Source organism: Trichosurus vulpecula, chromosome 5 (genome assembly GCF_011100635.1).
Source record: "Trichosurus vulpecula isolate mTriVul1 chromosome 5, mTriVul1.pri, whole genome shotgun sequence".
NCBI lineage: Eukaryota > Metazoa > Chordata > Mammalia > Diprotodontia > Phalangeridae > Trichosurus > Trichosurus vulpecula.
The window spans coordinates 85,123,596-85,150,033 of NC_050577.1; the positions used below are offsets into that span (position 1 = coordinate 85,123,596).

Genomic DNA, 26,438 nt, shown 5'->3' on the forward strand with positions numbered 1-26,438 from the left:
ACATGCAGCCTGTGGGACACATTTTGGACAGTCCTGCTCTAGAAGATGGTGCTTGAACTGTGTCTTGAAGAGAAATATTCTGTGAGGCTGAAGGAGGAATGCATATGTTCCAGGAGTGACCAGTATAAAGGCATGGAGACAAGATCAAATACTATGTTTGAGGAATAGAGAAAAAGTCAGAGGGGCTGAATTGCAAAGTGCAAAAGGAAGAATAATGTCCAGGTAGTGCAAGCTAAGTTGCATAGTGGATAGAACATTGGGTCTGGAGTCATGAAGACCTGAGTTCAAGTATGGCCTCAGACACTTAATAGCTTATGTGACCCTGGACAAGTGGCTTAACATCTTTTTGCCTCAGTTTCTTCCTCCATGAAATAGAGGTAATAATAGCACGTAATTCCTAGGGGTATTGTGAAGATCACATGAGATAATATTTGTAAAGCATTTAGGACAGCGCCTGGCACATAGTAGACAATTAATAAATGTTTATCTTCCTCTTTCCTCCCCTCCCTCTCTCCCTTCTTCCCTTCCTTTTTCTTCTCCCATCCTTCTTTCTCTCCTTTCCTCTTCCCTCTCTGTTCCTTCCTTCCTTCCTTCCTTCCTTTCTTCCTATGAGATATATGCTGTTTGTGAAGATTAAATGAGATAATATTTTTAAAGCACTTAACAGTTCCTGGTACATAGTAGATACTTAATAAATGCTCCTCTTCCCTTCTTTTATCTTCCTATGAGGGTGGATGTATATTTTGGGCTCAGGTTATGAAGGACCTTAACATCTGCACAGAATAGTTTTATTTTGTACCATAGGCAATACAGAGCCCCTGGAGTTGATTGAGGAAGACAGTGCCTTTGGCAGCACTTTGTCATATGTATGGCGGTGGGGAGAAACTAGAGTCAGAGGCACCAATTTTAAGGCTGTTGTAAGACTCTCAAGGATAGACCTGAACTGGGGGTGGAGCTGTGTGAATTGGGAGAAGGGGCTGAATGCAAGAGATAATATCGAGATAGCATATGGAGAGAAATAATATGGAAAGATCTGGATATTCAAGGGTTAACACAAGCCTTTGTGTTTCTCAGTGAAGTTGGAGAGAGTGGCATGATGGAGGCATTGGGAGTTATAGGCAGGAGGTTTGGAAGAGTCAGGTCCTAGTGACTACACCTCTCCCATATCCCTTGTATCCTTACATTCCTTTGCACTCCTGCTGCATGCAATCGGATTCTTTCAGAGCCTCATTTGCTGTCCTATTTTATTATAATGCTGCCCTAGCTGGAGAACGAAACCATATTTGAACTCAGATCTTTTGCACTCAAGGCCCAATGCTCTATACACAGTACCACCTACCCACCTCATAAGCTATATCCACCAATCCTCTACCATTTCAGGGAAAGGCCTCTTTATCAATAGTTTTGCATATGAGTCAGTCAACTTCAACATTTAAGCACGTATGTGCCAAACACTGTACTAAATATACCCTGGGGGCACAAAAAAGGCAAAATATAATCCCTGCCCATCATAGAACTTGTATTGTAATGGAAGAGACAACATACAAATAACTATTTATATATAATATGCAGATAAAGTAAATAGAAGGTAATCCCCGAGGTAAGGTTCTAATACGAGGAAGGAGGGGGGAAGTAGGGAGGAGAGAACATTCTTTCATTTACTGGCTTATTTAATTAAACAGTACTCAAAGGTGAGCCTATGAATATTATTTACTTTCATTTTTAGGCAGAAAAAAAGCTTTTGATAAAGATTGTCAGAAAAAAATCACCAGAGAAAATAAATAGCTTAAATATGAATGAGGAATGTAGTCTTGTCATGGATTTTTTTTTAAATTACTTGGTAGGATACCATGAATTACCATGCACTGTTGCTTCTGTCTGTGAAGAGAGGTTAATAGTGGGTTATGCTGAGGACATATTGTCTTGATTAGTAAAAATTATTGAATACTGTTAGAGCCTCCATGAATTGCAATGTATTTGGGGGCTTATGGAACTGGAGCCAGTAAAATTCACCTTGGGTAAGCAAAAGAATGATACCACCACCACCAACAACAACAACACATAAGCCCAGTGACTCAAGTTATAGATGAAATTGTGCCTGGCTTGAGTGAAAACTCTTCCTCAAGCTGAAAGTATAACTATTCTTCAGGCCTCTTAGATTCGCTCCTGCCAGATTCACAGTTACCCTACCCCCAAGAGTAGAAAATTAGCTGGTGGAAAATATTGTATTCTAGAAGATTTTTAACACAGTTCCAAGTTGGGAAATGTTTGAAGTTAGCATCCCTCTTATTTTTTTTAACCTCACATAGTATTAGGATAGAAGGCTAAATGAGATAACTGATATAACTGAAGCATAAGAAAAATTTAATTTTAATCATTAGCTTCAAGCATCTCCTTCTTCAGAAGTTTTACCAGTAGCAGAGTTGACTAACTGGAGTTACTTTCCATGTGTTTTGTTTTCCTACCTCATGGTGGAGGTACTAATGAAGAGTGCAGTGTCTTAAAGGAAAGGAATGAAAAAAAAAAGCAAAAGACCTATTTGATCAATTTCTGAATAATAAAGCATTAACTAAATATGTATATCTCTGAACTGAAAGATCAGGCTGGGAAACTTCTGTCTCATAGGTCTAGCAGATCTAGCCTTCATTTTGATTTTACTTGATCCATGAAGCAAGAAATAAAAGCAACAAAGCAATAAAACTATGAAGCAAAAATAAAAAATCAGATTATATTTTGAAGATACACCACAAAAAAGTTAGTGTTGTTGGGATTTTAAAGAAATGGCCCAGATGAGTCCTGGTGCCATTAAAAAGTTATTGGGCTAGAACATCTCAGGAACAAAGCTTTAGACTTGTCATCCTTTGATCTTCTTGTCTCTGCTTAATTTTGTTATAGGAATTTTTCTGACAATTATATCTCCTTAAATTCCTCTCTTTTGGACGTTTACCCTTACTATCGGACATGGGCAGGTAATAGGTATATATACATATTTTAAGATGACTTCACAATCCTTGGCTCTCCTACTTCTGTTAGTAACATCATATTTAAGAGACATTAAACAATAAGGAGCAAGTGGTTTTGGTTGGATGCTGTACTTTGGGGCTGAAAGGCTGGAAAATGATGGTATCAACGCCATATACTTTAGAAAATATTTTCTGAAAGTCTCAACTAGTTAAACTTTTAGACTCAGAGCTAAGAGCCCTCCTCTCTACACTTGGCCTTGGCCCTGACCTGCTTAAAGTGCTGGTGTCTATCTTCCTCCTATGGCTGCATTAGGTGTCTAGGTAATGAGGGTGACAGCTGTCACAGATAGACAGATAAAATTGTACGTGCTGTATCCTGTTATTGATTTTTGAGATTAACTCCAACTGCTTTCTAAGGAAGTTCAGAGCATGAAATGATAGATGATAGCTGTGTATTTTAAAAATAAAATAGAAGGAGCTGTATGCTCATTTTGTGTGCAATCAGCACCATCTTATTTGTTCCATTTATTGTGTGTGGACAATCAGCCTTGGGGGGAGCCATTTGTTCCCCCTACCTGAAGCCTGTAGCAATTTATGATGGGTGAACAGTAAAGCATACTTGTTCTTGCTAATTTGACTGCTTGTGTAGTCTAGAATATTTATCATATGAAAGGAGACAAATTGGTTAAAAAACATTGCAGTCTGGTAAATTTTGGTTGTATTATAAAATTTTGGTGAACGTGATCAGAAATTGATACCCCCATAAAAATATGGGTAATAATAGAACTTCACAGGATTATTGAAAGGATCAAATTTAATATATTAAAAGCACTTTGCTAACCTTAAAGTGCTATGTAAATATTAGCTATTATTATGGTTAGAATATTGTTAAATTGCTCTGATTTTACAGATTTAAAAAAGAACAGGAAACATACCTTTAGACAACACATCTGTTTAGTATAAGAGAAGGAACAAGAACAATGCCAATTCAGATGGGTTTCTACTTGAGTGAGCTGCCCTCTTTTGCTTTTAAAAAGCAGAGGAATAAGATTTATGATCCATGAGTAAATTCAATCAATCAATTACAAGATAAACGAACACTTGTTGAAACCATCTTCTGTCTCCATCATTGTGCTAGTTGCTTTGGACAATGCTACGCATGTGTTGCGCATGCACATTTGTACATACAAACGTGCAGACATAAATTGTGATATATGTGCAATATACAGGTGCATATATAATGCACATATATGTATACAAACACGTATATACATGTCGTATATTGACAAATGGTCCTTTTTCTTGTGAAATTTACATTCTTCTGAATGAGATTGTATGTGTGTGTGTATAAAACAAATAGAGAATAATTAAATAAAAGTAAATTTTATGATACTGTCTAGAATAATAGAAAGCTGGATTTGGAGTTAGAGGATTAGGGCTCAGATTCTGACTGCCATTTACTTTCTATGTGATCTTAGGGAAGTCATGTAAATTCTCCAGGCTTGGGTTTTCGACTAGATTAGATGACCCATAAGGTCCCTTGTGGACAGCTAGGTGGTGCAGCGGATAGAGCAATGGTTGATGAATCAGGAAGACTCATCCTCCTGAGTTCAAATCTGACCTCAGATGCTTATTAGCTCTATAGACTTGGGCAAATCACTCAACCCTGTTCGCCTCAGTTTCCTCACCTGTAAAACGATCTGGAGAAGGAAATAAGAAACCATTCCAGTATCTTTGCCAGGAAAACCCCAAATGGTGTGACAAAGAGTCAGACATGACTCAACAACAAGGTCTCCTCTAGTCTGAACTGTTGAGCCTCTGAAGAGAGACTATTATGGACTTGAGTAGTTGCAGAAGACTTCCTTGATGAGTTGGCCTCAATAGACAAATAGTATTCAGGTAAATTTTGGGAGGAAGGGAGGGCATCAGCTATGAAGAAAACAGGCTGAGCAACGTCATGGGGATAGGAATAGGCAGGCCCATGTGCCATAGTGAGAAGATCGGACTGATTGTAGAAAAGGTTGCCTGTTAGAGAATAGTGGGAAAGATGATTATATGAAAATGTTAAACTGAATGAATCTAAAACATTTATTAAGTCTTTATGCTGTGACAAGTATTACCCTAACTTATGGGACTACAAATACAAAAGCATGACAGTCCCTGCCAACACAAATGGGGAAAATAGCACATATAAGGGGAGAGATAACCTGGGAGTCTCAACAAGGGTGAGTGGGGCTGTAGAAGAGTCAATAGACATTACCTTTCCTGAAGTAATGGCAGTTTTGAGGTGATTACTATCTCTGATTTTAAAAAAAATGGAAAGTACAGGGAGTGGTAGTAGGGAATGTGTGTCAGAAGGGTGAGTAGCCAGGGGACCCAAGTAGATGATCAAATGTGATATGAAGCATGATGTTCATAGGTTAGATACAGTGGGCTCTTTGTGTTTATGCTGGAGAACTTACCAATCAGGATAATATGGTTTCAAGCAGAGGGTTCAAAAATGGAGTAGATTAAAGTCACCTAGTGCTCAGGTGATTGATTAATCCAGGAGTAACAGCAGGTACATTGGCAAGGAGATGGCTAGGGTGAATGATCCAGTGGCTACGAAACGAGGATGGCACCAGTTTATAGAATACCATTTCACAGACTGTTTTGCTTTGGGCTATAAATCTATCACTCCTTTAATCTATGTGGATGTGGATGTTAGTCTTAGAGTTTCTTAGTATCTCTTCCTATGTTGTCTCATTTGTGTATCCATATAGATGGTGCTCAGGTGTCTTCTCCTAGGGTCATTCCAAACTTCTGTTTTCTTTCAAGGGTCACAATAGTCCATTCTTATGCCCCTCTGTCCCTTGAGGTACAGGCTTATACAAGTTCATATCTTGTGTATCCAGAAATGCTTTTAATTCCCCTAGTGTAACATGTCCCAGATGATTAGAAAGAGCTTAGTAACACTCAGTCATCATGGAAAACTAGGTCATGCTGACTTCCTGGCCCACTATCATTCTTAACATTCCATCAAGATTTAACTTAGACCACTAGAGTGAGTAGTTCCAACAACTGATCACGTACAGCAAGAAATAAAATTTAATAGTAATAGTAAAAAACAGTCAATTTTTTTTTGTATTCACAGTGAATATCTCTAAAGTCCCTATTTATTCTCTCAAGGACTATTCTTCAGCTTACATAAGGGTCACTACTAAGTAACCTGTTGTTTCTTGGAGCTGAAACTAACTACTTTACATTCACTGTCCTGTCTTGTAACAGTGCAGCTCCTTCTAAGCAGTTCAAACCTAGAAAAACAGAACTGAAATATAATGCTGCATGAAACCACAGCAGCATATTTCTTATTTTTGTACTCAACACTCGTACTTTATTCCATAGCTAATAGTGAAGCCAAAATATATTTTTTAAAAAGATTTTCCCTCCCAAGGGCTTAATTTTCTCTCCTCCTCACCCTCTTGGTAATCCTGCATGTCCCCCAGGGATCCTTGAGAAGTCAGTAGAAATTCCAAAAGGAAAAAAAATGATACCTATGAAAGAGAGGGTAGGGGAATAAGATTGAGTAAGCAGCAATTAGCTAGAGTAAATGTTCACACTTCATTGGTCTCTACTGCCACTCTCCCCTAATTTCCAACCTAATGTCACCACATGAACCATCCCTGCAAATCTACTCCACACAGTTTCTGCCAAGTGCAGCTGCAGGCAGGTTATTAAAGCTCCCAATGCTTTTATATTTCCCAGTACCTTCCTAATTTATAGGGCATGGGGGCAAAAACCCAGTTTTCCCCTTATGGATGGGTCTTGCTACAGAATTGTTCTATGGTCTGCAGAGATGTTCTTTAGAAGAGATGTCCATTCAGCCATATTTCTTCTAATTTCCCTATAATCCCCTTTCCTCTACCTCCAACCCTCTTACTCTCCTGGTCTAAACCTGATGATCAGTTTGAAAGGAATTGCAGCAATGAGTGGTTTTCCTTTTTGGAGAGGGGTGTGTGTGTGCATGTATGTGTATGTGTGTTATAAAGGATCGTGTCTAATGTGGACATGTGTTTAATATGATTGCACATGTATGGTCTATATCAAATTGCACACTGTGTTGGAGAGGGGAGAAGAGAGGGAGGGGGAGAAAATTTAGAACTCAAAATCTTATACAAGTGAATGTTGGAAACTAAAAATAAATACATTTTTAAAATAAAATGAAATAAAGGATCATGGAATTTTCCGTTTCCAGAATCATCTCATTTCTAGTCTAACTACTTTCCCATATGAAGAAAACAAGGTTCAGAGAATCTAAGTGACTTGCCTAAGGTTCCAAAACCAATAGGTAAAGAAGCCAAGGTTCAAAGTCACTTAAATTCTCTTGGATCTTAGTTTCCTTGTTTGTAAAAGGAGAGGGTTGTACTATAAAATCCCTTCCTATGTTCTAAATCTGTGACCCAGGTCCACTGATTCTGAATTCATTGCTTTTTTGTTATACCTTTATGTATCTATAGGATATAGAAGAATTCCTGGCTTAGATCCATGATCCATCCAGCCCTGGATTCTGTACCTGGCCTTGGGAGCAAAGACATGTGATAAGGTTACATGACATGAACCTAACGATTAGGTCTATTCTACTGGCAATCCATTATGGACCTGAGCTTTTTAAAGAACTGCTTTAGGCCTGTGCTATTTATTGGGATAATGCATTTCAGAAATTTTCTACCCACAATGTAATGTAGTGTTCCCTTTCATCTATATTACATTTGTGCATTTTAATCTTTAAGAAGTTCACCTGGTTATAGGGTTCCAAGAATTGGCATGTATGGCCATGCTCCTTCTTGCCATCCCTCTCATCATGCCCCGCCCCTCCTAATTATCACCCTTTCAGAATGAAGGGCCCTCATTTTAGGCCATATTCATATTAAAATTTCTTCATTCTGATTTTCTGTTAGTGTTCCTCTGCAACTTCGTTAACTCTATTAAATCTGTCTTGAGGGGCAGTAACTACCACTGTAGGCAGTTGTCCAGCTATGGGCATGCCACCACTTTGTATGTGAGTAGACTATATTCTCACTTTGTGTGTGATCACAATACCTTGATTTTACATAGCATGTTTAATTTTTCAATGCACTTTCCTACTTATCTTATTTTAGCCAAAATAGACTTCTCATATGTAATGCACTTATTAAAATAAATGGAACTCCCATTGAAAGGATAATATTCAATCCTGAGAAGGCTTCTAAGGGAGAAATGTGCCCTAGGGCACTTTGACCAAGATGACAATCATAGGGAAAGCCACCAAGGGAGTGTAGTCAGGGAAACCACTGACATAACTCTCTATCCAACTGAAACACCAAGGTCTTCTCTTTTTTCCTTTATTCCATGGAACTTCAGTACATCTCCATCTCTGGTGAGGAGGAAAGAAAATCTAAGAGATACACTCAACCTTTTTTTAATTTCTGTCATTCCCATTTTCTTTGGATTAAGGAAAATTTCCCCATCTCTTTCATGGGCCATAGAGAGAAGCGCAGCTTTACCATCTGTTTTTTCAATCAATGGGCTGATTCTTCATAACTAGATTATCATGTTATAGTTTCTCTCTCTCTCTCTCTCTCTCTCTCTCTCTCTCTCTCTCTCTCTCTCTCTCTCTGTCTCTCTCTGTCCCTCTCTCCCTCTCTCTCTCTCTCTCTTTCTCTCTCTCTTTCATGGTGCTAGCACTTTTGTTTTCCTATGCTTCAGGGTTTATACATGCAAAAATTGATGGAATAGAATAATCTTTTTTTCTATTTGGTAGTCCTCTAGCTACCAACATCACCACCTGCCTCTTCTCTCCTCTTCCTTCTACTCTAAACCTAGACTTAACCTTATCTTTTTTAAAAAAAAAATCTTTTTGTATTATGAACTTAACAAACATCAATAAGCATCAACATTTCAATATATAAAAACACAAAAGGGGATTATATATAAAACTGCATTTCTTATTTATACAAATTGATGTATTCAAATGTATATTGAATTTAATATAATAAGAGCAAAACTTCTCTTCTGGTCTGTATTCCTTTCTGGACTTCCTTCCGCTCTTTTCTGCATATATTTTAAATGTTTTTGCATCACTCCAACTAATCATAAGCTCTTTCCACCACCCTCCCCTTACAATAAGAACAATGAAAAATAAATTAATATTTTGGCTCTTTCTGAAAATGTATGTCCTATTCTGCACCTCTAGTCTGCCAAGAGGTAGGAAGCTTGTTTTCTTTTTCTTTTTTTGTAATTTTTATTTATTGATTTATTTAATATATAGTTTTCAGCATTGATTTTCACAAGAGTTTGAATTACAAATTTTCTCCGCATTTCTACCCTCCTGCCCACTTCAAGATGGCATATATTCTGGTTGCCCCATTCCCCAGTCAGCCCTCCCTTCTGTCACCCCACTCCCCTCCCATCCCCTTTTCCCTTACTTTCTTGTAGGGCAAGATAAATTTCTACGCCCCATTGCCTATGTATCTTATTTCCTAGTTGCATGCAAAAACTTTTCTTTTTTTGTTTTTGAATGTCTGTTTTTAAAACTTTGAGTTCTAAATTCTCTCCCCTCTTCCCTCCCCACCCACACTCCCTAAGAAGGCAAGCAATTCAACATAGGCCACATGCATATCATTATGTAAACCCCTTCCACAATACTCATGTGGTGAAAGACTAACTATATTTTGCTTCTTCCTAACCTATCCCCCTTTACTGAATTTTCTCCCTTGACCCTGTCCCTTTTCAAAAGTGTTTGCTTTTGATTACCTCCTCCCCCATCTGCCCTCACTTCTATCATCCCCCCCCTTTTTTTTAACCTTATTCCTCCTTCTTTCCTGTGGGGTAAGATACCCAATTGAGTGTGTATGGTATTCCCTCCTCAGGTCAAATCTGATGAGAGCAAGATTCACTCATTCCACCTCACCTGCCCCCTCTTCCCTTCCTACAGAACCACTTTTTCTTGCCACTTTTATGTGAGATAATTTACCCCATTCTATCTCTCCCTTTCTCCCTCTCTCAATATATTCCTCTCTCGTCCCTTAATTTGATTTTATTTTTTTAGATATCATCCCTTCATATTCAACTCACCCTGTGCCCTCTGTCTATACACACACACACACACATACACACACACACCCATATATATATATATATATACACATACATATATACATATATATACACACATATACATATGAATATATATATACATACACACACACACACACATATATATATATATATATATATATGTGTGTATATATATATATATATGCATATTCCCTTCAGCTACCCTAATACTGAGGTCTCATGAATCATACACATCATCTTTCCATGTAGGAATGTGAACAAAACAGTTCAACTTTAGTAAGTCCCTTATGATTTCTCTTTTTTGTTTACCTTTTCATGCTTCTCTTGATTCTTGTGTTTGAAAGTCAAATTTTCTATTCAGCTCTGGTCTTTTCACTGAGAAAGCTTGAAAGTCCTCTATTTTATTGAAAATCCATATTTTGCCTTGGAGCATGATAATCAGTTTTGCTGGGTAGGCGATTCTTGATTTTGATCCTAGCTCCATTGACCTCCGGAATATTGTATTCCAAGCCCTTTGATCTCTTAATGTAGAAGCTGCTAGATCTTGGATTATCCTGATTATGTTTCCACAATACTCAAATTGTTTCTTTCTGGCTGCTTGCAGTATTTTCTCTTTAATCTGGGAGCTCTGGAATTTGGCGACAATATTCCTAGGAGTTTTCTTTTTGGGATCTATTTGAGGAGGCGATCTGTGGATTCTTTCAATTTCTATTTTACCCTCTGGCTCTAGAATATCAGGGTAGGTCTCCTTGATAATTTCTTGAAAGGTGATATCTAGGCTCTTTTTTTGATCATGGCTTTCAGGTAGTCCAATAATTTTTAAATTGTCTCTCCTGCATCTATTTTCCAGGTCAGTGGTTTTTCCAAGGAGATATTTCACATTGTCTTTCACTTTTTCATTCCTTTGGTTTTGTTTTATAATATCTTGATTTCTCATATAGTCACTAGCTTCCACTTGCTCCAGTCTAATTTTTAAGGTGGTATTTTCTTCAGTGGTCTTTTGGACCTCCCTTTCCATTTGGCTAATTCTGCCTTTCAAGGCATTCTTCTCCTCATTGACTTTTTGGAGCTCTTTTGCCATTTGAGTTAGTCTATTTTTTAAGGTGTTGTTTTCTTCAGTATTTTTTTCCATATTTTTTGGGTCTCCTTTAGCAAGTCATTGACTTGTTTTTCATGGTTTTCTTGCATCATTCTCATTTCTCGTCCCAATTTTTCCTCTACTTCTCTAACTTGCTTTTCCAAATCCTTTTTGAGCTCTTCCATGGCCTGGGACCAGTTCATGTTTTTCTTGGAGGCTTTTGATGTAGGCTCTTTGACTTTGTTGACTTCTTCTAGCTGTATGTTTTGGTCTTCTTTGTCACCAAAGAAAGATTCCAAATTCTGAGACTGAATCTGAGTCCGTTTTCACTACCTGGCTATGTTCCCAGCCAGCTTACTTGACTTGAGTTTTTTTCACGAGGTATGACTCCTTGTAGAGTAAAGAGTACTTTGTTCCAAGCTCGAGAGGATGTGCTGTCCTTTTCAGAGCTATTTCTATACAGCCAGTTCTGCCACACCAGCACTCCTCCTTCCTCAAGAACTGCCAACCTGGATTGGACTCAGATCTTAAGCAGGCTCTGCACTCCTGCTCTGATCTGCCACTTAATTTCTCCCACCAGGTGGGCCTGGGGCTGGAAGCAACTGCAGCTGTAGTTTTGTAGCTGCCCCACCTCTGCTGCCCCTGGGGTGGTGGCCAAATGGCGAACTCCTATCACTCTGTCCCGGAAGCTTTTCCCACTAACCTTCTCTGTTGTCTTTGGTGTTTGTGGGTTGAGAAGTCTGGTAACTGCCTCAGCTCAGTGATTCAGGGTGCTAGGGCCCGCTCTGCCCGGCTCCCGGTCTGGGGTCTTGTTGGTCCTGCCCTCGCCCACGCTGGGCTCTGATCTGCTCCACTTTGCTCCCAGCTCTGTGCACAATAGACCTCACCCAGAAACCATCCAGGCTGTCCTCGGCTGGAGCCCTGCTATTTTGTGGGTTCTGCAGTTCTAGAATTTGTTCAGAGACATTTTTTATAGGTTTTTGGAGGGACCTGGTGGGGAGCTCATGCAAATTCCTGCTTTCTAGCCGCCATCTTGGCTCCACCCCCAGAAGCTTGTTTTCAGCATCAATCTTTTGAAGTAATGATTTGCTCTACACTTTTCCAAGACCTTAAAGCACCCAGAAAAGCCAACACATGTGTTCTTTGTCTTCACAGTCAACAAGCATTTATTAAATGCTTAGTATGTGTCAGACACTGTGCTAAGCTCTGGAGATAAAAAGAAAGGAAAAAAAACTTTTCCTTCTATCAAGAAGCATATATTCTATATTTATTTTATAATATTCAGTTTTATTTTATTTTCATTTTACTATCTTCTGCGATTGTTCTCCCACCCATTAAGAAAGCAAGAAAAATAAAATCTTTTTAAATATATATAGTCAAGCAAATACATTCTCCCATTAGCCATGTCTGATACAAGGCTAATAGCCATGTATATGCTTACATACATACATATGTATATGTATTATGTGTATGTATATATAAAATTTAGTATGCACTCTGACTTTATCACCTCTCTATGTGGAGATGAGTAGCCTGTTGCATTGGAGGCAGCTAGGTGGCACAATGGATAGAGTGCTGGACCTAGAATGAGGAACACTCCTCTTCTTGAGTTCAAATCTACGCTCAGACACTTACTAGCTGTGTGTGACTCTGGCCAAGTCACTTCACCCTCTTTGCCTCAGTTTCCTCCTCTGTGAAGTGAACTGGAGAATGAAATGGCAAAACACTCTAGTATCTCAGCCAAGAAAACACCAAATGAAGAGTCAGACAATAAAAACATGTTGTATCATGAATCCTCTGGAGCTGTGGCAGGTTCCACTGTGTTGATCAGAATTCCAAAGCCTTTCACAGTTGCTTTTTTTTTTACATTATTGTTGTTTTTGTTCAAGGAGGCATATGTTCTAATGGAGACCACATACAAATATCTCAGTACATGCAAAACATATATGGAATATAGGAAGGTAGTCTGGGAGGGGAAGGCCTACCAGTTGAGAGGACCAGGAAAGGCCTCTGGTGGAAAGTGAGATTTGAGCTGTCTCGAAGTGACCCAGGAAACCTGAGAGGTGGAAATGAAGGGGACAAAGTAATCTAGGCATGAGGAACAGGGAGCACAAAGGCCAAAAAATAGGAGAGAGAGAATGCCATATTCAAGGAATAGCAAGCAAGTCTTGGCATACACGGAGAGGAGCAAAGTGTAAGAAACCTGAGAGGTAGAAGGGGAGGAAACAGGAGAGTATGTTTCAATCCTAAAGGTAGTAGAGAATCATTGAAATTCCTTGAGCAAAGGTGGTGGTAGTAGTGAGGGAGGGGGGTGGAGGTGTGTGATATGACCATCTCCTCTAAAATTGCTGACTATCATCCTTTCCCTAGCCTGCCAACTGAGGCAACAGCTATACTTGTTCCTTTGGAAATAGTTTGAACCCTTCTCCTAGTCACTGCTTCATCACCCCCTCCTTTACCAAATAAAACAGAATATTAGTATATTTCCAGAGCCATTCTACCAAAAGGACTCCTGCCCCCACCACCACAGATCCCAATCAAAATTCAGTTCATGGTCTTTTCATTATAAGATTTTAGCAATCTCAAGGTTTAGTCTCCACAGGCATAACATTTCCTATCTCCCAACCTGCCTTCATAATTTGTTATGACTGACCTATTCTGACTTGGTCTCTGCATACTATGAAAGCTTTCCTTTAGAGCTTTACAGTGAAAAAAAAGGGTGGGGTGGGAAGAAAGAAAAAAAAAAGAAACAATGATATATCTGAAGCGTCCCTTGTATTTCTAAACAGTAAGGAGGAAGGAAATATGGAGTGAAAGCCTTGGGAACTAGAGAGGCAGGAGGAGCAAGGAAGAGCAGTTGTGCTGTCTCAAGTTCTCAGCCCACAGAAGTTCAGAGCTTGGCAATTCGCTGCCACTGGTCATCTGGGGCTTGGGAAGAGAGAAAAGCTTTTGGGCCAAAAGGCCTGACAAAAGAGGCCAGGGAGGAAGCTACAACTGGGGTAAACAGAGATTGAGGAAACATGTCTTCTGTTTCCACATTGTGGCTGCCAAAAGAATCCTAGAAAAGTCATGCATTTGAGGAGGGAAAAACCGATCCCATTACAGATGGCTTAATTGTTCGTGTTGACCAGGCTTGTTCTTTAGCCAAGCTAGACTTGGACAGTAGCTCACAGTTGGCTGTGTTACTTCTCATTCTCCCATTTAGAAAAGAAAAATATTCTTTCAGAGGCCTCTTAGGGAGTACAGACCAAGTGCTTCCACTCCTATCTTCTCCAAACCTAGATGTTATTTATGCTTTCAACATTATCTGTACCCCACCATCTGGCAGGGGCTGAAGACTGGAGAGGTGCAGGCCCAGGGCAGTACTATTTGTGCATAAAAAACAGCTGTGGACAATAAAATTCTGAGAATGCAAATTGACTACCACCAGACTAGAGCCTGGGTTCTTAGCCCCACCATACCAGTAACCTGTGATTCACCAGGGTTTGAGTTGTAAGCTCAGCTCCTAATGTCTCTCTTCCTTGGATCCCAACATTAGATACCCTAACCATTGCCCTGGTTCTCACTACAGAAGTATCCTCTGTAAATTGAATTCTTTGACATTATTTATTGGCTCAAAATCCTTCTATTTTCATTGTTAGAACTGGACTTGGCACAACATCCTTGCCCCTCCCTCCAGGCCCCCAAGCTCACCCTCAAATCAGAATTCCCTATACGATCCTGTCTTTCTGCTTTATTGGCCATTGCCCTTCAAATGGCCCCTTCTTTGGCCCAGTCAATGCTTCACCATTGCTGGTTCATCATAACCACTGTACAGTGAGCATCCTTGTTATACAAAACACATCCTTAAGGTATAATTTGGGACTGTTGTAATTCCATAGAGTCATGGATTCTGAGTCAGTTCTGTAAGATTAAGCCAAAATATAGCATTATCTGCCCCTCTCCAAATGAGGAGTAACCTGATAGTATAGTACTTTATCTGACATTACCCACTCATTGAGAAGAAATAGTTGTTTATATCCCAGTGAAATCTGAAGAAAATAAAATATTTTGGATTGCCTTTTTTCTACCCTCTTTCAAGAAATGAAATAACTTAAAGGTAATCCCTTCAGTTTACAATTGGAAAATTATCCAAGAAATTGATTAAAAGAAGTCATATGTGAAGAATTTCCCATGGTATTTTCCCTTTAGATTTTAAATTATGTTTTTCACTAACAAATTAGTTGGGAAAAAAGATACAACAGCCAACTTTTAAGTCAAAAACTAAGTCTTTTAAAATTCACTCTGCCTCACTGACCTGATGTGGGTCAACAGATTTAAAAAAAATCTTTTTAATAGGTGCTAGTATCTCCTTTGTGAGGGTTTGAGTTTGCAAATTAGATTGAATAGTTCTTAATAATCATAAATTGTAGTTTAGGTTTAAAAATGTTTAAAATAGGAAATAACATCACATTAAAGGACATGGGAAAATTTTTGTTTTATTTTGTTTTTACTTTCCTAACTGCCATCTTCTTAAGTAACTTAACATTGCCTGACTCATATATATGACATTTCCCTTTCTTTGGTATATGATACAGTCTCATATTCTCTCTCTCTCTCTCTCTCTCTCTCTCTCTCTCTCTCTCTCTCTCTCTCTCTCTCTCTCTCTCTCTCTTATTTCTCTCTTCCTTTCTCTCTCCCTTTCTCCCTCTCCCTCTTCTGTGTCTCTCTCTTTCCCCCTCTCCCCGCTCCCAAAGCCTCCCCCCTTCCCTCTCTCCCTCTATACACACATATTTTTATAACATATGCATACATAGGTTCACAGGATAATTAATTCTCAGTGATCTTCTAGTCCAACACCTTCATTTGATAGATTAAGAAATTGAGGCACAAAAAAGTTTGATGACTTGATTAAGATCATATAAACTGTATTGTGAGGACTCAAATTCAGGACCTCTGACTCCAAGTTCTATGTTAACTTCACTGTACAACCAACCTCCTTTGTGTATATCATGTGTCTATATGGGCTTTGAAATGTACAATCCACTATATACGTGTACCTGCATACATATGCAGAGAGAAAGCTTTGCAATGTGGATAGACAATTAGTCTTAAAATCAGGAAAAGCAGAGTCCAAGTCCTCCTTCTAACCAGTATTAATTGGGTGACTTTGGGCATAATTATTAATTTTCTACTGGCCCAGACAACTCTTTAAAACTATAAATTACGGGAGAGTGGATGATAGTTTGGTGGAAGGAACATTGGCTCTTGAATCTGAGGTCCTGCATTCACATCTCACCTCTGATAATTCCAACCTATGCGACCTTTGCCAAATCATATAATTTCCCCACATTTCAGATTCTTTATCTAGAATATGAGGGTATTTGAAAGAGATATGCTTGAAAGTCTCTTCTATTGTCCAGCTATGATGAATTAAGGTAAGGAACTTCCATACCTAGAATTTCACATTGGGTTGAAATCACAGGTCTGGATCAAGATATGTGTATATATTTTATATGTGTACATATGTATACTGAGAACTTCCATCTCTTTCCTCTCCCATCCCTAAGTATCCATAGGTATATTTCTGGCTTGCTCACTAACCAGAAATACCTATGTAGATGGATGGGAATCAGCAACAGAGGTGAATTTACATTTTTCACAGATGTTTATACCCAATATTTTCTTGTTACCATATGAACCCATGGTCTGGCAAGGGTAATACTGTTTGGCAGATCCCTCTTATGACCATGCTGGCACATCAGTACCTAGATAGGGGATGTGAAATATGATCAATTTGGTTTTTCAATTTTGACCTCTTTACTGTTGCTGCTTGCATTCATCAACTTCTATCTGGACCCTGATGGGGTAGTATGCTCGTTGGCTAGTGTTAATAGCTTTTTTTGTGTGAATCTTCCCATAAACTGAAGACTGTTTCAACTCTTCTGCTTCACCCAACCAGCTCAACTTACATTTTTCTTTAGGTTAAATTTATTTCTTTTACTACTTCACTTATCACTCAACAGGAATATTCTCAGTCCTGCTTTATATTTGGATTAGAGAAAATAAATTTCTTTCTACTCCCATTAGACCAATGCCTTGTAGATTACTCTAGAGCTTCAGTTTGTCATAGTGGGTGGGTATGGCAGAGCTGGCAATCCTTCTGCTAAATTCATGCATCCACACCCAAATCACAATCTCATTTTAAGTACAAAATGACAGTGTGACTACATTAAAAGTTAATATATGGTTAAGTACTAAGTGAGTACAGACTATCTGGGCTATGAATTTAGAGGTGTCAGATAGTTTGACCTTAATTATTCCCACCAGCAAGTTGCAGTTCAGAAAACTGATGTCTTATTGTGCCTCTGCCAAAGTGTTTTGGGGGAGCCAGGTAAGGTGAAGCAGACTTCTGTATCTTGGATCAAACATATGTCTTAATGGTGGTAAGAAAAAATGGATGGTGACAGTGAGTAGAGTGGAAACAGTGAATGAGATTGGTTGATGTTGGGAAATGGAACTACAAGAACCCATGTTTTTCTGTCTTTGATTTTTCATCCCTTGCATCATTGTTGGTGATGCAGGGGTCATCATAGCTATCTATGTCATTCTAAAAAATTGGTTAAGGTTGCTCCAGAGCCCATATAGAGTGTGTACCAGAATCTGAAAAGTCAGTTATCATGAATGTTCTGGTCAAATTCAAGTTCCCCTTCTGAATTGTACCAGCTGAGTGTACTTTCAGTTCTCCATCCCTAGAGAAGGTTGCCTGACAGTAGATGGCAGTAATATGTAATAAGAGGCTAGAGGGATCATTCTGGGTTGGGACAAACCGGAGAAGTTTGACAGAAGCCTTAACAGAATTTTTTATTAGGATTGAAGTTGGATCTTGAAGGTAAGATCAAATTCGAATAGATGGGATTGGAAATGTTGTCTTTCTAAAGACGTGTCTGAGTATACCATGACTAAAACTGATGCACATGGCCCTATCTGCTCCTCAAGTTATCATTTTATATCTCTTCAGTCATCTGAATTTTCAGTGCACAGAGAAATGTGGGAAAAAGATAGATTTAGCTGGAAAGAGAAAGAGCTCAATTTTGAATATGTTGAGTTAAAGATGCATTATGGACAAATGATTGAAAATGTACAACAAGAGTTTGGTGCTGTAGGTCTAGGGGTTATGAGAATCCAAGGATGGATTTATAGATCTACAAATCATTTGCACAGAGATAAGAATTGAATCCATGGGATTGATAACTTCATTTAGTAGTCTGCCCTAGTGCCAATAGCCTTTCTTTTTGGCCGTTGGTATTCTCTTCTTCCTCAAATTTTTATGTTGTTGCTTATTGGTTTATGTTCTCTGTGACCTCAGTGGAAGAGAAGCTTCTTGTAGGCATAGACTGTTTTTCATTTTGTTCTTGAATTCCCCACAAACCAGCACAGTGTCTTATGAAAATAGAAGCTTAATAAGTGGTTATTATATTGAATGGCAGGAGCAAAATACATTAGAAGACTGGTCAGATTTCATTGGGATGAGAAATTCATGAATAAAATGAAGGGATATACAGTTGGAAATAAAGACAGTAACCATGTTGTGGAGGGCTTCTACCTGCATGGCTTAATGTCTAATGAGTTGGGTGAGAAGGGAGAAAACAATTTTCAGGTATTTTTTTATTTCCCTTTACCTTAAGCCCTACAATTTTATCAGTGGACAGCCTATGCTCCTTATAATACAAGCACAATCAAAATTCTGAAATCAGATTTTTACAACTAAAACCCAGCATCCCTAATTAATACATTCTTCCTTGTATCACTGACTACCTGGTTTTCATGATGCTTGGCAAGATTGCCAAGTTCTCACAAAACTCAGAAATCTTTCCACTTTCTACACTCTGTGCTATATTTCTCCTACTGAAATGCTCAAATCTTTTGATTATTGGACAGGTACATCTTCTTTACAGATCCTTACAAAATACAAATGTATACATGGCCTACGGGGCTACATCTGTTCCTGTGACAGGGAGTCCCTGGAGCATTTGGGGTTGGGACTGTAGGAATGTGCTAGACTATGGAATGTTTTATGTCCCAATCATATTTGATTTAAATGCAGATATCCTCAGGGCACTGGATAAGTTGATGAAAGAAAAAAGTGGTGAATTGTGGTATCTGAACAGATGAGGCATGAAATGATGACAAAAAGACAAAAGTTACAGTTGAATTTTTTCCACAATTACCTAGAATGACAGAAGACCTCAGGTCTTCTGAGAGAGTTAGCTAGTTGAAAGACTTATTTTTTCATTAGTCATGTAGAAAAAAAATGGACTCTTACTTCTCAGCAGTAATTGGGGAAACAATATAGGAGCACAGGAATGAAAGTCAGGAGGCACATCTTCTCATTTTGCTTCTGTCAACAACTAACTCTATGCTTCTAGAGGAAGTCCTAAAACCAGGACAACTGGATCTACCACAAACTAATGTTGCTTTATGCTAACTGGGCCCTCACCATTGCATGACAATCTATTTTTTCTTGTTTGGAAATCTATAGCATCCCCTACACTGGTTGTTGTAAATCCTCTCTGTTCTCTTACACTTCCCCCTCCACCTTTTTCTCTGAAGAGAGGAACTTGCTTCTTGCTTTACCAAAGAAATAGCTACCTTTCATGAATTTCATCTTTTCCTTTTCATCTCAAAAACCTTTATCACCATGCCTTATTCTTTCTTTCTTTTCTCCAGTTTTGGACAAAGAGGTGATCTGTCTTCTTGCTAAGATGAAGCTTTCCCCTCTGGTCTTAAATTTCATCATTGGTAAAACTGGATGATTTAACAAATAGTCTTTGATATGCCTTTCAGTTTTAAAGTTTCATGAATATCTCATTCTATGAAATATCATTCTCTTCACCATCTTTTCTACCAATGAAAAAAATGTTTTTTAATTTTATTATAATGTTGATTAAGACATGCAATCTAGCCTATCTTCCCAAATTTTAGGTGGTTGGGGGCTTTCCTCCAAGAGACATCTGATATATGTATTTTATTTAAAAAATAGTTATTGAGGACTAACATTGTGTAACACACATCCTGCAAATGTAGGATGACATGCAAGAGAAATTTTGGAGGTAGAATTAATAGGATTTCGTCATGGGATTAAGGATGGATGAGATAAATGTCAAAGATAAATTCGAGATTCCAAGCTTGAAGAATTGGAGAATGGTAATACCTTAGAGCATCAGAACCTGGCTTTGTAGAGACAGTGAGTTATTTTGGTTTTTAAATGTTGAATCTGAGGTTCCATTAAGACAGGTGGAAATAGCTAGCAAATATTTTGAGACAAGTCAGAAGTGTGTGATCATAGGTCATGGGAGAAATTAAACCTGTAGTTGGAGTCATGTAAATGGATGAGACCTCATGGGAACAGGGCAAAGGGGAGGGATAGATTGAAGAGTTCACTTTTTAAAAAAATGGGAAGTATCTCTTTCACAAAGACAAGGAAAATCAGTCAATCAGCAAATATTTATTAAATGTCTGCTTTGTGTCAGGCAGCTATGCGGTGCAGTGCATAGAACATCTGGCCTGGAGAAAGGCTTACCTTCCTGAGTTCAAATCTGGCCTCAGATATTTACTAGCTGTGCGACCTTGGGCAAGTTATTTCACCTGTTTACCTCAGTTTGCTCATCTGTAAAATGAGTTGGAAAAAGAAATGACAAATCACTCCAGTATTTCTGTCAAAAAAAGAAAAAGAAAAAAACAAATGGGGTCAGGAACAGCTAGACACGACTGAAAAAAACTGACTTATGGCACGTACTGTGCTAACTGCTAGAGATACAAAGAAAGGTAAAATATAGTCCCTGCCCTTGAGGGTTTCATAATCTATTGACTAAAAAATGAGGTGAGATCTCTTTTGAAAAGATAGGAAAGATAAAGAAGATGTTGCATGATATAACTATTAGTGAGATGTTAAAAAAGGGATAGTGGGAGTGATCTTTTGCTTTATGGTCTTAAAGTCATCCTTCAAGAGTTCAGGAGCTTGAGAAGCTTTGGAATAATTGTTGTGGAGAGACTCCCAGGGCATCAACAAGTGATGAATAAGAAATTGTACAAATGATTGTGTAGGTGAAAATAGATAGCATTTGTGATGGATCAGGTCAGTCTACTACCAAAATTTTCTGCAACCTGGGTGGAGTAATGGAACATATACTGTGGGCCATCAAAGATTAGCAGAAGGTTTAGGTGACCTACGTTGCTACTAAGGGAAGCAGTGAAATGGCCTTGACCAGATAAGGATAAAAGAATAGGTAAAAAAATGACCAGTTACCTGGATTAAATTTCAGGCATCCAAGGATATGAAGACCTACTGAAGGTAAATATATGAGTGAAGCTTGGGAGAGTGCGGATGTGGAAGGTAATGGAGATGGTGTGTGTTTCAGATTAGTATTTGGAGTCAGTCCAGTAACAAGCATTAATTAAGTCACCTCTTAGATGCCAGGCACTGTGCCAAGCACTGGGGATGCAAAGAAAGGCAAAAGATAATTTCTTCCATTGAGGATCTGACAAGTTTGAGGCTATGACTTGTTGGTAAGTATGGAAGTAATGTATAATGGAGCTGGAGGTGTGGACAGACAGGGGTGGTAAAGAGCTAGGATAATTCTATAGAGAACAGCTAGACTTAGCAAAGCATTCACTTTGGCCTCTCAGATATCCAGTCCTCTTTTACCTCTACTCCTTCCTTAAGTAATCAGAACTGCTGGCCATAGTTAAAATGCAAATTCCCAGATACTCAGTTAAAAATTAATGTTTAATTTCCCCTTATGCCCCTATGACACAAAAGATTGTGTCACTTTGGTTTTTGTTGGTTTGTTTTGTTATGTTGTGGGTTGGTTTTTTTGTGGGGGGCATAATACTGTGAGGTATGTGGAGCTATAGGGCAACTGAATGATAGACCCTTTACAGAACCAATGATAGCATTAATTTGGATCCTATTCCTAGAGTGAGAGGTAGAGGTATAGACAAAAGAGGTAGTCACATAATGGATGGGAAGACATCAGAGAACTAGGGATGTGGAAACTCCCTCTAACAATGCAGAGTAGCGGCTGCTCTGGAACTTAAGATCTCACATCATGTGTCACAGGCAAGACTTGAAGCAAAGTCTCCCTGGTTTAAAGGCTGGTTTTCTCTCCCTGGTCACAGTGCCTTTTTTAATTTAATGTACCATGTAATTTGGGGGCAGCTAGGTGGTGCAATGGATAGAGCACTGAGTTTGGAATCAGGAAGACTCATCTTCATGAGTTCAAATCTGGCCTCAGACACTTACTAGCTGTGTGACCCTGGGCAAGTCACTTAACCCTGTTTGCCTCAGTTTCCTTCTTTGTATAATGAACTGGAGAAGGAAATGGCGAACCACTCTAGTATCTTTGCCCAGATAACCCCAAATGGAAGAATCAGACAGGAATGAAATAACAGAACAACCAAACTACATAAATTGTCACCTAATTATACATCCCCTTGTATCATTCACTGTTCTGCAAGCATCACGCTGTTGTACCAGAAGCGAGCGAGACACACCACAGAGCATAAGTTTTAAGTGGAGAATTTATTAGCCGGCGGCCATCAGGGTACGGCACCACAAATCAATGGCAAATGTGTTGGGGTGATGGCTTGGCTTATATAGGATATGGGGGTACAGAGTGGGGGGAAAAACAGGAACAAAGGTCCTGGCTGATCAAAAGATTCAGTCAGGTTATCGTACTAGTGGGATAATCTCATTTACATTCCTTGGTGGAGTCACGGAGTCCCAGGGATATCTCCCAGGAAGGGTCTGTCAAGTTATCTCTCAGTGGGATGGTCCTATCTACTGACATTCCTTGGTGGAGTCATGGAGTCCCAGGGGGTTTGCTAAATGCCAAAGATATCTGAGTCCATTCTTTCTGGGGGTGCTTGTCAGTAGCTAGGGGTTTCTCAGGGGTTCCTAATTTTCCTTGTATTACAACTCATCAGTTAGATTTGAAGCTCTTAAAGGGCATGAACCACCGTACTTTTTTAATACATCCCCCCCCACCTGACCCTGAGCACCTAACAGTGCTGACTATACAGTGAAATCTCCATAAATATTTCTTGGATAATTAATTAGAGAGGGGATGCGTTGGTTGGGGCAGAGCTTGCAAAGCAGCTATTGATATAGGTATCAGGCATTCTTTTCATTATATAAGCCATACGTGATTAGGTAGTTAACAGGCAAAGCAAGGCTATGTGAAGGATCTGTTATTTTGGCAATGTGCAGAATTCTGGTGTGGAGACTTCCTTTGCCAGCTATTTTAAACCAGCCATTGTCAGTATTTAAATCCTAGAGAGTTGTCTGAGACAGTTCAGGTAAAGTGAATTGCCCAGAGTCACATAGCTAGCAAAGATCTGAGGCAGATCCTCTCTTTTAGATTCCAAATCCAGCCCATTGTCTAGAATGCAGCTGGTGAAGCAGTGGATAGAGTGTTGGACCTGGAGTCAGGAAGACCTGAATTCGAATGTGGCCTCAGACTTTTACTAGCTGTGTGATCCTAGGCGAGTGATCTAACTTCTGCTTGCTCAGTTTCCTCAACTGTAAATGAGCATAATAAATGTACCCATCTCCCAGGGTTGTTGTGAGGATCAAGCTTAACACATATGCCCGGCACATAGTAAGTGAGATAATAAATGTGTGTTCCTTTCCCTCTTCCCTATGTATTGCACCATGCTTTCACTAATTATATTTTATTCTCATGGCACTGAGCTAATAGATTGGTTATAGCCTATAGATGATACTACAACATCTCCCTTTATATTTACCAAACTGTCCAAATGGCTTTTATTAGTACATAGAAATTAAATTCTGTCATAAATACCAGTGCAAAAATAATCTCTTTTCACCAAAGAGATCCTCACTTCCCAGCAGATTACCCTCTTCATTTGAGCAATCTGTTATACCACACCTGCACCCTTAAAGTTTTTTTTTGATGTGTAAAACTGCTTGTGGCACCCAGCGTCTACATTTACATAGACTTGATTGCACCCCAGCTTCAACACAATAAAGCAGTTCTATTTATGTAAATATGGTCTTTATGTGAGTCACAGAATACAAGGCCATTGTGTCATCACAATACACAGATATATACACCTCTGATCTCTTGAATCACCCTTCCTGGGCTCATCTGTCTCTTTCTATTGTTTACTCTTAAATACGTAATATTTGGGTGTCCTTTCAGCAGGCGAGGATTCATTTCAGACACTAATGAATTTAAAAATATGCTTTTGCCTTGTCCATTTGATACCCAGTCCTGCAATTTGACTTTCAGCATTTGTTTCTATCTCAGGCTCCTGTCCTTCTCCTTCCTTTCCCTTTCTTCCCTCCCCTCCCCACCCCCTTTATTATATTTTTTATTGAAGGCTGAGATGAGCCAGTTGCTGCATCATGGGCCCATTACACTTCCTAACAATTCCATTTGCACCTTATTGTTTGTCTTATTGCTGGAAAATTCAGGTGATTCATCATGCCTGAAGAAGCACCTGATCCCAATTCCCCTGATATCATGATCACTATGTGACAGGAATACAGTAGCAGTGGTGGCTTTCAGAGTCTAAGAGGCCAAGGTGATAACTCTTTGGGGACTCTTAGCCTCTCAAGTATTGATGAGTTCCATTTTTGTAACAATGTGTTTTTTCTCCCCCCGCCCCTTGCTTCCCTTCAACAGCCCCCTGAGTGTGGAGAAAGGGCAGAAGTTGATCAAGGATGTGGCATATCTACTGAAGTTGCCTCCAACCGCCATTGTGGATGTCAGGTAGGTACCTGAAGGAAGGGGCCATCCTGGAATTGAGTGCTTCCATCACATTGCAGTTAGTTTCACAAATCAAAGCATGAGAGAAAAGCGAGGTGTTGAGTTTTTTTGTTAATTATATCAAAGAGAATCTGTTTGGAAAGGAGTGAAGAGGAAAATCCCAGTGGTTCAGGGTAAGTTATTTAAATAGTAAATGAAACCTGAGTTTAATTATGAAACATCTGAAATAATCTCCAGAAGGAAAGATAACTCAGCTAGAAGGTATGAAATAAGATGAATGAAAAGAAGGCAGCCAGTCATCATTTATTAAAGCCTTTGGGGGTACACAGCCATTGACTTGTCACTAGCAAATGTATAAAAGATTTAGGCCATTTGATTCCTTTTCCTTAGGAGTTTACAAACTATCTGGAAAACAGGATGTATACCCAGGAAACAAATAAAGAAACATGTTTTTGGATTGGCATATCAACAAATAAGCAAATTAATATAACATTACCCAAGCATATAAGTGCTGGGGAGGTCATGGATAGAAAAGGGAGAAAGGAGAATCATGAGAAATCAATTGTGGAAGACTTCCTGAGGAATATGAAGTTGGAAAGAAGTTCTGAAAGGGGTGAAGACATAGAAGCGAATCAGAAATGAGCTAGTCTGTCACCCACTGATGAGGAAACCTCAGACTCTCAGAGGTTTAATGCTTTGATCAAATTCGCAGAGGCAGTAAAAGCAGACCTAGAATTCAAATTCAATCAATTTATCTAAGTCTGAATGGCAGAACTAGAATTTGAATACAGGTCTATTTCTGAATGTAGTTTCTCTCTCTCTCTCTCTCCCTCTCCCTCTCTCTCTCCCTCTCCCTCTCCCTCTCCATCTCTCTCTCCTTCTCCCTCTCCCTCTCTCTCTCTCTCCCTCTCTCCCTCTCCCTCTCTCCCTCTCCCTCTCTCCCTCTCTCTCTCCCCTCTCTCCCTCTCTCTCTCTTTCCTTCTCTCCCTTTCTCCCTCTCTCTTCTTTTCTCTCTTCTCTCCCTCATCCTCTCTCTATCTCTCTCACTCTCTCTCCTACTTCAGTTTACAGAAGGTTAAGTATTAGAAACAGGAAGACTATGCCTGAACATGTGGAGATACGACTTACATCTATGCACCTTTTCTTCCTCATTTGGGGAATGGGAATGGGCTAAATAGCCCCTGAGATCCTTTCCAGCTTTAAAGCTAGTGTCTCTAAGATCTTCTTCAGCACGCTTTTTCTGTGATTTTATGATTTCTAAACTCCTAGATGTGGCTTTGCCATTCTCTTGGATGTTTCCTTTAAAAAAAAAAGGACACAGTCAAAGAGTTATACTGCCAGGTCATGGCACAAGTGACTTCATGGCAGAGAATTGTGACTTGCCTACTTTCTGGGTTTGTGCCATGCTACTATCTATGGCTATATACGCATTCAGAGAATCACATTATCCCTCTTATACTTGGCCACTCATTCTGTCTAAGTTGGACTCCTCTGGAAATATCATTCACTCTTTGAGGCTGAGTATTT

General features: G+C 39.1%; 1 protein-coding gene across 1 annotated transcript in view; it reads left to right on the forward strand.

Annotated features, from left to right (window-relative positions):
- LOC118850912 (receptor-type tyrosine-protein phosphatase N2-like) overlaps positions 1 to 26,438 on the forward strand; it is a 212,030-nt gene that overhangs the window by 124,103 nt on the left and 61,489 nt on the right. Inside the window, exon 8 of the mRNA XM_036760536.1 lies at positions 24,828 to 24,914. Coding sequence (XP_036616431.1) covers positions 24,828 to 24,914 — 87 coding nt within the window. The remainder of the gene's footprint in view (positions 1 to 24,827; positions 24,915 to 26,438) is intronic.